At 38.2% G+C, this 16313-nt stretch overlaps 1 protein-coding gene and 1 pseudogene across 1 annotated transcript; both read left to right on the plus strand.

Moving 5' to 3' along the window:
* The first annotated feature begins 3256 nt into the window (after positions 1–3256).
* Positions 3257–7017, plus strand: LOC122641715. Its single transcript, XM_043835005.1, has 2 exons — positions 3257–4691; positions 6921–7017. The coding sequence occupies exons 1-2, from the start codon at positions 4354–4356 to the stop codon at positions 6982–6984; spliced, it is 402 nt and encodes a 133-aa protein (XP_043690940.1). The 5' UTR covers positions 3257–4353; the 3' UTR covers positions 6985–7017.
* Positions 7018–12490: 5473 nt separating this feature from the next.
* LOC122643806 lies at positions 12491–15142 on the plus strand (annotated as a pseudogene).
* The last annotated feature ends 1171 nt before the right edge of the window (positions 15143–16313 follow it).

Here is a 16313-nt window from a genome sequence, read left to right on the forward strand (position 1 = left end):
CATCATGCCGCGCTCAAGTCACAAGACGCCACATGGATTTGATGCAAATCCAATGAATGGTCGATGGCCATCCTGCTGCATTAAAATCCAAAGGGTGTAGGGTTTAAACTTTAAACCAGTGCCTTACCAGATACATAATGATCGAAATCTCCCTGAACTTTTCTGATATACTCTGAAGCTCTGTTTAGTTGCACGGAAGTTTAGTTCTAAGAATTATTCAAAATAAGAAATTCTTGTAAACGGTACTTTTTGAGGTGTGTTTGGTCTATTTGGATCCTCTGCTGAAGGGCAGCCGTGCGACGGGCATGTGACCTCACACAGGCAGGGTGTGGACCGGATCTCACCCAGGCGAGGCCACACGGCTGGCCGGCAGTAGAGGATCATGATCCGTGTTTGGTCGAATGGCCAAACTCATTTCCTGCGGAGCAAGATAGAGTAGTAACTTTATAGAATTATGTTGGTCTCTGAATCAGTTGTTTTGTGTCAAAAAGAAGAGCAAAAACACCAAAAAGTAAGGAAATGAAACTATCTCTGTTAACCACTGTGATGCCTAAAAAATCCAGGCAAGGGTTTAAAAACCCGTAATCGTCCGATTGCAGTTTGAATTGGATTGGAATCAATAAAAATCGGCTCAAATACGGCTTGACCCTAATTTTTAATAAGGAATCAATCGAGTCAGTTGGGCCAAAATTGGGATCGATCTCGACGGATTCCAATCCGAATTTGGCCAATCCTATTCTATTTTTGAAACCCAGATATAAGTAGAACAGATGAACCAACTCAGCCAAGTTGATCATTTGACAGTGAAAGAAACTTCATTATAGCTGGGACTTGGGAGAGGTGGTGTAAAAGCTTGTGGACTTTTATTAGCTCCCCATGCCCTACCCTTTTAAGGATTCTTCATGACTTCTCATTAATATAATTGAAGTAACATGGTTCTAAGTATTGGTATCGTATCGAATGATATGTACCGGTGTTGCTAGTCACTGATATCGATACCATGTCAATATTATATTAATAGCACGGTATGGACAAGGGATAAAATGATCAGATAACTCATTTTTTAAGAAAATTCAAGAATAATTTTATCCGATACAGCTGATTCAGGCTAATACCGTATCAATAACTTATCGGTTTTGCAGGTCACCGATACTTGTTTTGATACCGTGCACTAAAACCATGCCCGGGAAGCTTTTTTTAAGTTATCAATATTATTAGGTGAGGACAAATGTGGGGACCTTTGGATACACAATCAAAGCAATGGCGCATGTGTGTGTCTCCCTTTACACTAATGTAAAAGCATGATTAAGGTCATGTTCCATTTTCACACACACACCCCTCAAGTTCTTACTTCCTCTACATAGGTACATGCAATGTGGTCTCTCTGCATGTCAACCCTCAAGTGTTTTTAAAACTCCATTATTGCAGGTTTGATGCTGAATAGGCATGCAATGTTGGCTAACTAATCGGCCATTTCATCTAACTTAATTAGTATATCTTGGAATCTTATAAGTATGTTGACCTAGCCGAAGCTACTGATAACTTTACTATAGTTCGTTTTAGATGGTGGGATACATCAAAGGATTCATTATGTACTTAGTTGTTTTTTCTTTAATAAATCTAATTTTCCATAAATAAAAAAAAAAGTTGTCTCAAAATCTCAAGGCATTCTCCAAATAGATAATAAATAACTATATAAGGCTGTGTTTGGTATGCATTCAAGGAATAGATTCTGGGTCTAGAACGCTTTCGGAAGTGAGACAAAGAGTATTTTTTTTTCTCGCTTCAAAATGCATTCTAGAACCAAATTCTATTCCAAAAATAAATACCAAACACAACCTTAGGTTTTTCTTCTTCAATGTAGAGTATATTTATAAATTAAAAAAATAAAAATAAAAAATCAATTGGTCTAATCCCTTGTTAAAGAAAACTGGTGTGCATGTCCCTAGCTGAGTGAAGATTGTTAATGAACTGGATGGGGTTGGTAATAAGAACATAGTAAAAACTAAGTGGACCTAAAATTGGATATAGGGTAAGCCCACAAAAACCAGGGAAGCAAGTGGGTAGTAATGGTAGTTCTTGAACCTATAAATCCCAATAGTGGGATGATCCATGGTAGATGGATGTGGTTTTCAGGGTAATTGAGGTTCTGTCAATGTGGTTCACTACCTTGTGAGACACTATACGACACTTTTCTTTCTGTCTTTGTTCTTTTCATTCTTAACCATTCAAAGTGTGCTTCATGTCTGATGTGATATGGCCATATAGAATTATAGAAGTTTCTCTCACCCAAAAGAGGAACATGTCACAGGCCTTTCGCTTTCAAGTTTTGAAGTTGAGGTCTCCTTACATGAGGAAAGCCAGCTAAACATTCACACTCTCTGAAAAAGAATACAAAAACATACCAAGTAGAACCAGTTGGCAAAACCCTATAGGCAAGGTTCAAGTAAGCAGAATTGGCATCGATGGATTCTGATTTTATCAGAGTTGATCGAAAATCGATCAGAATCAACCTGAACCCTGGAATTGAACCGGGTTTTTAATCAAGAATTGGTTAGAATCAGGAATCGAATCCAGCCTATTCTGATTCCTCAAACAGTGGTCCTAGGACTTGGAAGTCCATCCTTAAACGTTTCTCTAAGCGGGTTTTAGGTTATTTTTGCTTCAAAGTTGCCAGAATTCCTCAAAAGACTTCATAGTTACATGCATAATCCTTAAGGCTCAGAACAGCCACACTTAATGAGAGTCCAGAGGCAAAATTTCAAGCTTTATCAGTGTAAGATTTTAAGAACAGATAAGGAAACCAAAGGTACTTATGCTAATGGGGCCAAGGGCATCATCCATGTAAATCAGTCTTGTGCCTTCTAGGCTGCGTTTGATGGGTATTCTCTAAATAGATTCTGCGAATAAAACACATTCTAAAATCCAATTTTTCTCCAATTTCTTGCTTGGATGTGCTTTAAATGCAGAATTTATTCCAAGAATACATACCAAACACAACTTTAATTTTCATTATCCTCCAATGTGTTGACCATTGGTCAAACTTTTCAGCTACTAATCTAATCTGAAAGGTGGTATAAATTAGCTTTGATATTTGGCAGATGGGTTTAGGGAGTGGGGTGTACACTTGATGACACTTATAAAGTTTTTCATTTCTCAAAGATTCAGAACCATCTAACTACATTCTCCTTCAGTTTCTACTGTAGGATGTAATATCTGCTTTTGTTCTCTTCTTCACATTTCAAATCTTACATACCTGTTTAATGATGGAAAAATCTGATGCAATTAAAGCCTTCGTTAACAATATCAGAATTCAGAAGCCAACAAACTTTCAAGTTTTCCTTTTTCCAATGTCTCTATCCTGTTGGTTGGTATGCAACTTTCAAATTCAAAACTTTCAGGTATCAATTCAAAGCTTTGGCTTTGAAGTTACGGAAATTTTTAACTTTAAATCGGAGTAACTGTTTGGGGTGCTTTTTGTGTTACAGTCACTCAGTAAAGTAGAATGCTGGATTTGTCTCCCAATTTTTTGTTTGTGTTGAACTGTAGACTTTCCAGCTAATATTTGCTTATTTTTATAATTTCATTGCGCTGCTATTGATTAATCATTGAAGATGATTTCCCATTTCCCATTCTTCTAAGTTCTTATTCGTCTATTTGGGTTTGATCTTGACGGTAAAATTGGTTCGAGGATAGGCTTGAAAGAGAGTATGGTGGTCACCTATGGAATGCAATGACTTAGTTCTCCACCGGGAGATTGCAAAATTTCTTCGATAAAAAACTGAAGAAAAGGAGATTTTTCTGTTTAATTTTGGCGCTTTTTCGAGAGCTACCCACTGCGTGGAAATCAAATGGGACTTTGGATCATCATCTGTGATCCTTAAAAACCCAGAAATCTTTTCTGGGTTTTGTTTTTTGTTCCCGAAGATTAGCTTCTTGTTCTTTTTTCGGTGTCTTTACAATCGGTTACAAAGGTGGGTTTCCCAGGAAGAAAAGAAGGAAATTCTAACTTTGGCTCTTTTCTGAAAGAACTGGGGTCATCGAGAAGATATGATTTTTGGCTGTTCCTGGATGGTTGGCAACTTCTTCGTATGAAGAGTTTTTCAGTTGGAGACAAACTTCAATTAGGTTTTTCAGTTTATATCTTTGGGAATTTCCCTCGAGGTCGATCCTTTCTGCTATTTGCTCTTATGGTTAGGAGTAAACAATTGACATGCAAGCCAAAATAGAAACCCTGTCCTTCTTTAATTGATTCATGGAGTTTAGCTTTTTCCCTAATTTTTATTTTGTCTATTGAATTATCCTGGCTGTGAAATGGGTTGCTTTTAAATAGTTTCTCCTCCAGAAAATTTAATGTGGGTTTTGTTTGGCAATTTCCACTGCCCTTATTTCATTTGCTTTTGCAAACCTTCTCCTCATCTTATCTCTCCTTCCCCATTGAAATTAGAGAACAGCCCACATGTTCCTTCTCCTTTATCTTCGGTTCCTGCTGCTGTGGGTCAGTTATCTGGTGAGATGATTGAGGTAAAGAATGAAGCCTTTAATGGGAATCAAGTTGAGAATTTTCCAAAAAGCAGTCTCAAGAAGCCATCTTTAGAACCAGGTGTTGAGAAAGAGGTTGAAAAGGCAAGAGTGCAGTGGATAGATTTCTTAGGGAAAGAACTTGTTGAGATCAAGGAATTTGAACCCAGGTTGGTTCAATCTTCTCTCTTTTTAACATTTAATTCCTCTTTAATTATGTGGTTTGATTTCCTTTCGGTATATTGTCAGATTAATTCTTCATTCTTCTGCGTGAAATTGTTATTTCGATAAAACTGGCTGTTTAAGCCTCAACATTGTTTTCACATTGCGAATTGTAGGATTTTAGGGATAATCCAGATTGTGCGAAGTTCAACTTTTCATGTTTGAATGTTAAACTTCAGGAGAATATATATTCTGAATTTCTGCTCCTAACTCCTCATCTAACTTTGTGTTTGACATGATACTTTGGTTTTGTTAGTAAACTCGTAGGTAATCAAATTAAAGAAATGTAAAAGAGAAGTTACATTGTAGGACAGTGCTTGAGAAGATGGTGCAAAGATGATTAAGCAACTGTATTCCTGCCGAATGAAGATTGTTATTGAATTTTTTCGTAGTTATAGAATTGGCTTGACTCTCATTCAGTATCACCGCCGCCTCCCCCCCCCCCCCCAAGAAAAAAAAAGAAAAAGAAAGGTAAAGAGAAGTGCTTAACTGAATTATGGTCAAAATTAAGTTGAAGGAAGATATGGTAGCTGTTAGAACTGAGTAGCTTAAATGAACAATGATAGGCATTTAATTATGATGTGCTCTAAAAATAATTGAGGGAGTCATAATGATGAACTTGGTTCGCCTATTGTCTGGATCTCAAGAATAAACTTTTCGTTTAATCTGGTTTCAGATGTTGTAATCTGGTTTACATTGTTGTGCATTTGGTGTTCTTGACTTGGTCGCTTTGAATCTGTATAACGTAGTGGCTCTGTCTCTGGTGTTTCGGTAACGTATTGCATATTTCTTTGGGAAAAGTGTTCCTGCATGGTCAACGCACCACAAAATTTATGGACAGGGACCTATTTCTGCCACATGGCAAGTTGGATGGGGAAAATCTTGGACCATGAAGAGGGTGCATGGACCACTGGGGGGGGGGTTCCATGGACATACATGGGAGAGTATGCCAATGCATGGGACATATGTGATTGAATTATCGTCTGAAATTTGACACATGACCAATCCAGACCATTCACTAGATATTCCAACATAGAAATTGCTCTATCACTTTTCCACATGGCAGAACTAGGTGTGCTGCTTCATGGTGGATGGCCACTCAGGGAACATTTTGCCTATTTATTTTGTCTATGTTTTGGTATTTAAACTTTGTTAAACCCGCAGACATAGCGAATAGACCTTTTACTTTGGAGCTCCCATTGATTTGCTTGCAATAACCGGTTATGTTAGTTTAACTGATTAATTTCCTTCTCCATGTGCTTCAATGAGCCTCAAGGAGGTCCTCTTTGGTTGGTTTTCCCTGTGGCTGTTATGCAATTGTGGATGACTATATTATTTTAGGTGATACAAGTTTACCAACTGGAATTGTTACTTATGAAGTAAATAAAGACCGGAATCCTCCAAGATCCTCCCCAACAATATGTTTGAATCTTGGGATACCACCCTTTCTGCTCTTGTTATCCTTCTGTTCCTTGATTGAATTCATTCCTTTGTGATCTTTTGGAATCTTTTTCCTTAGAAATGGAATATCAATCAAGGGTTCTGAGATTCCTAAAAGCTACGACACCATTTGTTTTTCAGTGCCATGTCTCCTCAGATACGTTGAGAATTTGAAGGGGAACCATCTTCAATGTAGCATCCAACACAGTACAGCAGCCATTTTGGAGCATCTGAATAATGTGGTTTAGAAAATGGTGCATTTTCTATCCAAAAATTTAAATTTGGAACCGTTTGGAGGGCCGGTGTGGGGGTGGGGTGAGGTAGTGAAACACACTGCTAATGCAATCAGAAAACAAGAAATGGATGCTTTCTACAATTTTTACACTAGATGTTGTGCTGACCTATTTATGAATTTGAACTATCAATGACCTATCTTCACTTTCCATTCAAGAGCAAAACTTGGATGGAATGTGTACAATGGTTATGAACTTAGAATCTAAGAATGATCTTATCTGTATTTATTGACTAGGGCCATCCTTTGGGTGGTCAAGTGAATAAGGTTAAAATTTCGTAATGACCGAGTCACATGTATGATATACTAGGATGATCACAAACCTTCACTAATACAGAAACTCTCTCATTCTTGTGTAAGGTCATTAATTTAATGATTGTTTCCTTGCTGTCAGTGATTGGTTGTTGAAACCTAATATTCTTCCATTTATTGGTATATTTTCCAGTGAATCAGGATATTCAGATGATGAAGGACAGGGTAATCGAGGCTGTGTTTGTATTATTCAGTGATTGTGCTTATTATTCTTGCCTCAATACCATGTTAGCCACAGCATGGATAGGAAGACAGTAACTCCCATTTCCTTGGGCTCCATGTTCAGGCCCTATATATTTTCCACTGTGGTATAGTCCTTCAATGTGCAGCCTGTTGTTTAAGATGGATAACATCAACCAACTGAGCTGCAGGGTCAAGTTCAAAAGAAATTGCTGCCATTGCTTGAAATTCTTCAAAAGAATGTGCTTCCAGTGCATTGCAATCTCCAATGGCATTCTTTTCAAGCAAGGGATTTTATTTAGAGAACTCCTCTGAAGCCAGGTGCCATTCGTTCCATTGTTTTTTCACCAGGATCTAAATTAGGAATTTTTCTGTGTTCAATTTTCACGCACAATGCTTTCCTTCTATAGAAGTTCCCAAAAAAAAAATCTGGTTTCCTTGTTTAGATCCTGACTTGGTTTTGCATCTTTTTGTAAAAAAAATTGCACTGAGAATATTCCATCAACAAACATTTCAAATTTCCATTCATTGGTTCCTGTTCTGTTATATTGGAAACTTGGAATTGTTGATCCCCAACCTCTTGGTTTAGAAAGGTCTGACTGGGAGCGGAATTTGTAAATTTTGCTGCTCTTTTTCTGCATTTAGGTGTACTTATATTTATTCCTTATCAGTGAACAGAAAAAAAAAAGTTCACATGGATTTAGGAATAATTTGCTCATGTGGGTGATTTTAGAAAGCTTTCAAGGCCACTGATTGATCAATAACCAATGACTGAGCTTGAAAGGTTTGATGGTAATGGATCATGAATCGGATCTGGGGATGGGTTACCTAAACATTTTACATCCCCTCAGTTAAATTGTTTTCTGATCGATCATCGCATCATTAAGGGCCGTGTGGAAGTATTGAAACATTATGTACATTGAATCTTCCATGGAAGCAGTGGTGGGTGACAATTTATCAGATCCTCAGGGTCTAAGAGCCTTGCCCAGCCTGCACTTGTTTGTGACTCTGCAACTAGTGATTCTTAAGCTAATTTTTAGGGAATTTTTATGGAGGCCCAGTTTGTTTCCAGGTAAAAGTGGCAAAAGAAAAATTTTCAGGTTAAATCTTTTTGTTTTTACACAGATTTTACCTGGAAATAAATGGAGCCATCATAGGAAAATATTACTGATATTGGTACATTGCTGGATTACAATGCCAGAACTTGATAAATTAAGGGTTCACATTTGGTTTATTTATTTATCATAATTGATTATTCATAAATAGATCATAAATATAAATATAAACTATGCCAAAGAGAGCCTTAGATGCATAATAGAGTACCAAGGACCCACCAAAATATTGAGATTGAGAAGATGAGATTACAAATATACGTTAGGTAAATAGTGGATCCAGATGTTTAAGATTATGGGTGGAAGATAAAGGTTATGTTTGGTATGATTTCTTGGAATGCATAATACTAAACACAACATATTAGTAACCTTATTTCAATGTCCTTTCTTATTATTTAAAATTTTCATTTATTTTTCTTAAATTATGGTCTAACCGATTCAAACGAAACTGGCCTCTCTGCTGGTTCAATGCACAGTTTGGTTTTTAAAACCAAGGTGGTCTACTTTGGTAGTCTTCATCCGAACCGATCAATGGAAGCCCAAGACTGGATCGATCGTTTACTAAATGTGCCGAGCTCAAGCACTGGTCGATTAATAATAGGGCGGTCTCAGTGCAAGGAAGTGGTCTGACGGTTGCCCGATTGGGATCGAGCAAATACTATGATCGACCAATAACCAACCGTTCATAGCCCGATTGGCTTGTTTAATCATGTATACATATAAAAAAAAAAAAAATTCCCCATTTATAGCTTGTTTCAGGACCATTTATGGCCTATTAAGGACCGTTTATAGTCCAATTGATTAATTAACCCGTTTAAATCCCGATTAGCCTAATTATCTTTGCTGTGCATCGAAATGTGGAAGTTGCATCATCTAATGGTGCTGATCTCGAGAAGAAACAAAAAAACAAGGTCAATCCGACTCAATCAAGCTCGAACAGTTGGATGAACCATCTTCCACATGTCGAGCTCTATGGCCCGAACTACAAGGCACAACAAGGTGAAAGAGTTGTAGGGGATTTTAAGCCAGGGCACAGAGCCCACTACGCTTGAGCCAAAAGCAGCAGCATCCATTCCACCTTAAGGAATTTAATAATAAGAATTTTTTTCAAAAAAGGCGTAAGGATTGTTCCATTGGACATACTGAAATAGTTGGATGGTGAGTTGAAGTAATGTTATAAATTGGATTCCTAGTCGGGTCATTCCATGAACCTGTCCCATTCTATTCTGCTCGTGTCGGACTGAAACAATTGTGATTGTTCATAAAAGCTATCCAAAAGAGTACATACACTGTAGTTTTTCAGCTGACTACTCTGCTAGTTGTAGTGCACTAGCACGCAGAGACCATCATGATCTTATGAATCTAAAGATCTCAAAATTGAAGAACGAGCTCTTCTCTAATGACCCTATCGCTAAAGGAGCTTATGCACTGAACTGGCTAGGGTGCTGTTCATGTTAATGTAAACCCATAACATAAGTAGTCTCTCTTTTGTTATTCTACCTTCACAGCAACCTACCCTATCTTCTTTTTCTCTCTTCACTTGAGTGAGATGGATGGCATATCAAGCCCTCTTTCTGATGTCTATTTTTGGTAATTGTTGCATTTATTACATTGTCTTGATCAAATTTCTTTGTGGAACTTATAAAGATGGGGCAAAAGTTTTCATGCACGGTTGTGCATGTGCACGACCTATATTAAATGCAGTCAACCAATTTGAAATGACATAAAAACCCATGCACCCCTTGTTTGATGGAGTTGATCCCCGCATATGAATATCCTCCCCGGGATGGTGAGTTCACACTTTGGTTATTTGTATGGATTTCCTCCATTCTTTGCCAGGTTCTGAAACAAGCCGAGTGATATAGGTAGAAAATGATGTAGTTAATTGAAGAGGATGAATATGCTAAAAGGGCGTTAAAGTAGTTTAGTTGGGGATCGGATTCATGTATTAGATTAGCTGGGATATGATAACCTAAAAGCAAATAGAAGAAGAAAATAAGCTTATGCTAGAAGAAACTATATAAGCAATTAACAGAATATGTAGAATGGAGAAGAAGAAGACAAAGAAGAATCGTTGCAGGTGAATTTAGAGAAGCAGCAGCGATCAGATTGCTAGAGAAGAAGAAAAAAAGACTTACGTTTCCCCAACATTTCACAAGGACTGTTGCTCGATCACAAAGCTTCACTTCAAAGTTTTATAATTTTATTCATCTGATCCAACATTGGGAGCATGTATATACTCTTTTATAGTCACACCTTCCTGTTGAAGTTAAGTCGCCAAGTAATCAGTTCGAGTGGGGCCCACTAGTGGTTATGGTGCGAGGATCCGAATCGGACATGGGCCACGGGGACAATGCCCCTCACAAGAGGGATTGAGCTCCTCTCCAGGGAGCCCAGCACCTATGGAGTTCCCGGGCGGTATCCAGCCATTGGACTTTGCTGCACACATCCCAATGGTTGATTGGACACGTATCGAAATGTGTGCGGCACAGCCCAGCCATTGGATGTCCCCCATAGGCACTCCCTAGGCGCTGTGCTTTCTGGAGAGGAGCCGGGTCCTTGCAAGAGTGATGGGAGACATGACCTTACGGACGAAATTTTGCTGTAGCAAGAATGTTCCTGCTACAAGGCTGGGAGCCAAGGAAATAGGATCGTAAAGGGTATTTTAGAAAATATTAAAACCAATGAGGATATTTATGAACTCAAAGGGGAAGTGAATTATTCCATTTCCTTGACAGCCAACCTTGTAGCAGCAAAATTTTTCCCCTGCCTAACAACCAAGTCATCATCAACGGTGCCGCAAGGGAATTCTGCGGTGGGTCGGGCGAGGACAGGGGAGGGTGGTGTGGCTCCAGAGTTGTAGGGCAAGGACAACGTGAGGGGTGGTGTTGTTGCCTTCTGTCCTGTACACTACTAAAGAAGAAGAATGAGGATGAGAGAGAAAATAATAAAAATTAATAATAAAAAAAAATTGATAACAAGGAGGAAGGGAGGTGTAATCTAGGTATTTAAAAATAAAAAGAGAAAATTTGAGATAAAAATTTAAATGTAAGGGAGTATCAGAAAAAAATAGTTAAAATACCTACCTACCATTGCATGCCCGCGATCCAGCTATCAAGAATTCAAGATATTTCTGTCTATTGCAATTTTCTTTTTTTTCTTTTATATTTAGGGTAAAGGATCATAACCATATGAACATTTAGAAAATTTTAATTATTTTAGAATTTTGGGAAAGAGTTCTCTTTGCGATCATGCAGGAAAATGTAGGGTTTGCTAGCATCTTTTGTCTCTCTGTTCTGTTCATATAAAATGACTTTGTTGTCCTTTCATGCATGATGCCACTCTATCACATCTTGTTGGAAAAATGACTCATGTGTAGGAATGTAAATGGATATCTGAAAATTCGAATTCAATTTGTACTTGTATTTGTTCAGCTTATGTTCAATTTCAAATTTTGGTTAATTGAAAATCTCTTATTTATGAGTTTCAAGTTTCAGATGTGGAAGACTAATTGAGGAAGATAAATACATAATGGTAAACCGCATAAGAATATCGAATAGGTTGCTTAGATATCTTCTTCAATTGCAAGGATGAAGAATTGAAGTTAATGCCATATGTTAACAATAAAAGGGCGAGAGTACTATATGTCACGAATTAGATCGTCTGCCGTAGGTGGAGAGGATTAGAAGAAGGAAGAATGCTGAGATAGAGAACTCCGTTGCAGGTGATAATCGCCGTAGACGTCACAGGTGGAAAGCATCGACGCCGTCGCAGGTGGTTGAACTCGCGTGAATGTCTCTGCAATTTCATTTGGTGCTCGGTTGTGAGAAGGAATTCAAATTCTGCAGAATAAGCCTCTCCATCGCAGACCAATATGAGTTCCTGTGGTTAATTAATTCGAACTGTTCAATATAACCGAGTCCACGTGTCATTCATCTGTGCGGACGATTTTCAGCACAGGGATGCGCTGGAGAGGAGCCGAATTGTAAGAGTTTTCCTCCAGCCGTGGAGAAGGGTTCATCCAATCGCCGTCAGTCCCCGCGGTCAAGGAAGTTCCTTCGCCGTAAATCATTTTATGAGAGAGAGAGAGAGAGAGGTGGCGTTGGCGTTGGGGTTGGGGGCGGGGAAGTTTTTCTCCAGCCGTGGAGAAGGGTTCACATCCAATCACCGTCAGTCCCGAAAGAGAGAGAGGAGGTGGTGGTGGTGGTGGTGGTGGGGTAGGGGGGGGGGTGGATTTCATCCAATCACCGTCAGTCCCCGCAGTCAAGGAAGTTCCTTTGCCGTGGGTGAAGGGAAACTGAGTTCTATAAATCCTCTCGAATTCAGTGACAAGATGAGACAGAGTGAGCGAGAGAGCAAGAGGAAGTTCCTTCGCCCTGGTATAGTAGTGTTTCATTCCTAGGTGTTCACCATGGCAGCGTGGGTTAGCGGAGAGAGCAGGAGTAAGCGAATAAGTGTGCTGCTATTCCTGATATCCTTTTACTTGATTCCTCTGATCCCCTTCTCATGCTCTGCTGCTGGGATGCCCAATTCCCGTCAAAAGCTCGAAATTCAGAACCACTTGAAACGCCTCAACCATCCCGCCGTTAAAAGCATTAAGGTTATCTCTCGCTTTTTCTTTTTATGTTCATTAATGAGTGGAAAATCCAATCTTTTTTGGCTTATGAGTGCTGAGGATTATTAGATTTTTCTTGTACATGCATTTCAATTCTGTGTTTCAATTCGGTGGTGACAGAGCCCAGATGGGGATATCATTGATTGCGTCCATGCTTCTAATCAACCTGCATTCGACCATCCTTCTCTCAAAAACCATACAATTCAGGTTCTTCTCTGTTTCTGCTCTCCTCAACTTCTGGCCTTAGGTTGCTATATACTTGGTATTTATTTATTTTTTCTTGGGTTTTTTAGATGAGACCAAGCTTTCATCCAGAAGGGCTTTTCGACAAAAACAAAGCCACTACCAAGTCCGAACAAAATTCAAACTCCATTACTCAGCTGTGGCATTTGAGTGGAAGATGCCCTGAAGGAACCATACCCATCAGAAGAACAACCAAAGATGATATTCTAAGAGCAAGCTCTATTGAAAGATTCGGAATGAAGAAGTACAGAACAATCCCTCAACCTCGTTCTGCGAATCCTGACGCGATAAATCCTGTTCATGAGGTAAAGAGAGCGGGGCAAAAATTAAATTGGAAAAACCAACTTTTTCAGCTACTTTCCTCGCCTTTTCATCCATTTTCACAGTGATAACAGAGTCTTAAACCCGTTTTTTAACGTTCTAAACATGTTTTTGGTTTTTTGCGTTTTTTTAAGACATTGGACTTGTTGAACAATGGCTTACTGATCATATCTCTTTCTTTTCCGAACTTTGATTGGCCTGATTCTTTCATGAATGTACAGATGACTTGAAGGATTATATTTTTCATCACCTTCAACTCATGGTCAATGCACAAACATTAAAAGTAGAAGCATGCATTTCAAATAAAAGTTCTTCATTTTTTATGAGAATAATGTCATTTTTTTTAAAATCTAAACGTATAAAACGCGTATTGTCGGTTTTTTTTGTTCTTTGATTTTTAGACCGTTTTATTTGACCATTCATTTACAATTTTTTATCGTTTAAAACCTAAAACTCCAATTTTTCATCGTTTCCGTTTTTACTAACTATGATACTTATACATTTTTTTCACCTTTTTTGGTTTTTTTTTTTTTTTTTTTTTAATTTCACTTGGAAGGAATAGCATGCAATAGCCCACGTTAAAGGGGACAGGTATTACGGAACAGAAGCAACCATTAACTTGTGGAAACCCAATACCCAAGAGCCTAATGAGTTCAGCTTATCTCAGCTCTGGCTCGTGGAAGATTCTTCTAATCAAGATGTCAACACCATTGAAGCTGGTTGGCAGGTATTATTTCTTTATAATTCTTCTAAGTATACGCTTTGTACACACCCAAAAAAAAAAAATAAAAAAAAAATGGAAAAGTGAGTTAAGAAACTTATTCTGCCTTTCTCTTTGGTTGATTTCTCTTCTTTCGTTTACAAAATACAGGTCTACCCACATTTGTATGGAGACAACAATACGAGACTCTTCACCTACTGGACTGTATGCCTTCATTTTTCCTTCCTATCTGCTTTGGGGTCAATAGTCTTTTTTTTTCCATCTTTTTTTCGAGTTTTAACCATCTAATTCAGGCTATGTTTTTTTTTCTCTTTCTCCGTATAGAGTGACTCGTATCAATCCACCGGTTGCTACAACCTCCTATGCTCAGGCTTTGTTCAGACCAACAATCAAATAGCAATGGGTGGAACCCTCTCTCCTGTGTCTGCCTATGGTGGTTCCCAATATGATATCACTATACTTGTCTGGAAGGTAAAAACCGAGATGAAAGATATAAAGATTTTAAAAGATAAAGAAAAACAAATTCCAAGGACCCACATCAAATTTTTATGGTAAAAAATATTCTTTGTGCCGGGGGTGCAAGGTACGCCCAGAGTTCAGACATATGGGGGTGGGCAAAATAACCACCCTACCCCCTGAATGACAAGTCCATTTATCTGGGCAGAGGTTGCGATGCGGCAAAGAGAACATCAACCCAATTTTTATTTCAAGTTAATTTAAGTCTGTTATGGCATTGTAGGACTCAAAGGAGGGGAAATGGTGGTTGCAATTGAATGATATTGTGTTAGGCTACTGGCCTTCTTCCCTCTTCACGTACTTGGCTGACAGTGCATCCTTGATTGAGTGGGGAGGAGAGGTTGTAAACAGAGAATCATTTGGTCAGCACACAACTACTCAGATGGGTAGTGGCCATTTCCCTCAAGAAGGCTATGGTAAGGCAAGTTATTTCCGGAATATTCAGGTTGTTGATGGATCCAATCATTTAAAAGCCCCAAATGGAATCAGCACCTCGGCTAGGTATTCCACTTGCTATAATATCCAAAATGGCAATAATAATGATTGGGGGAACTACTTCCACTATGGTGGACCTGGCAGAAACCCCAATTGCCCATGAAGGATAAATCCAATTAAGTCCTCTCTCTTTCTCATGTAACATTCCATGTAAGAGTGATGGAGACTCTATAATTGCAAGAGCGTTGCTACGGAAGAGACCAACTTCAATTAAATAACTTCAGGCTTCGTAAGCCATCATCAAGGAAGACCATCAACTGTAATCTTTAAAGAATATACATGTGTTAAAGATATGTAACACAATAGGGGGAGTCCCCCTAGCATAGTTTCCTTTGTTGTTTTATGTCTTTAATTGTTAGTTTTCTAGTCTATGTAAGTTTCTTGTTTAGGCTTTAACCTTAACAAGGTAAGAGTTATACTTATTTTGTAATTTTGTTTTGACTTTAATATAAATATATTTGGTTGGTACAATAGAAAAAACATTCTATCATACAGCCCTTTTCTCCCATTGTTCTTTCTTCTCTCTTCTCTCTTCTCTTTACCAGTCATTGGTTACAGGTTTTGAGATTCTTTACATGGTATCAGAACTTTAATCAGTACTTGCTTCTCTTATTTATTGTTGTTTTGAGAGTCATTTTGGGTTCCTGATTTGAAGAAGAAAGTCTATTAATGCAAAAGTCGACCTCGAACCAAGGAAATCAATGGGAGATCGATTGCAGCCAGGATCAACACGATTAGAAACAAATTAAATAACTAATAATCTTTTATTAAATAACTAATAATCTTTTTTTATTGCTGTTTTTTCTATTACATATGAATGGAGAACATAAAGGATAAGAAGATAAAGGAGGTACGGGATGGGCTATCTCAGCCCTGGGTCTCTCACCCTCAGCTATCCTAACTGTTGACCAGGGAATGTTTTCCCAATACCGATGACAAACATGACCTCAAAATTCTATTATTCAATATTGATTCAAGTTCAACTGATGGGACCTATTTATAGCTACGCTTAAACTTCACAAAAATAAAAATTTCAAAATTAGAAAGTAAAATAAAAAGAAACTAATATAAGCCTCTTACAAGAGAATATTGAGGCTTGTACAAATCCAAGCTATAATGAAGTTTCTTACATTGTCAAATGTTCAAACCAGGTTTTAGGGTTTCAAAAATAGAATAAGATTGGCCAAATTCAGATTGGAATCCGTCGATATCGATCCCAATGAGGGTTAAGGCATATTTGAGCCAATTTTTATTGATTCCTATCCAATTCAAACTGTAATCGGACAAGATCAATTCTGTCCGTGGACATTCTTTTGTTTTCCG

The sequence above is a fragment of the Telopea speciosissima genome, chromosome 10 (assembly GCF_018873765.1).
Source record: "Telopea speciosissima isolate NSW1024214 ecotype Mountain lineage chromosome 10, Tspe_v1, whole genome shotgun sequence".
Taxonomy (NCBI): Eukaryota; Viridiplantae; Streptophyta; class Magnoliopsida; order Proteales; family Proteaceae; genus Telopea; species Telopea speciosissima.

Coding starts and splice junctions, on each gene's coding strand:
- LOC122641715 (XM_043835005.1), top strand. CDS start 4,354: ATGTGGGTTTTGTTTGGCAATTTCCACTGCCCTTATTTCATTTGCTTT. Junction 4,692..6,920: donor ATCAAGGAATTTGAACCCAG/GTTGGTTCAATC, acceptor TATATTTTCCAG/TGAATCAGGATATTCAGATG.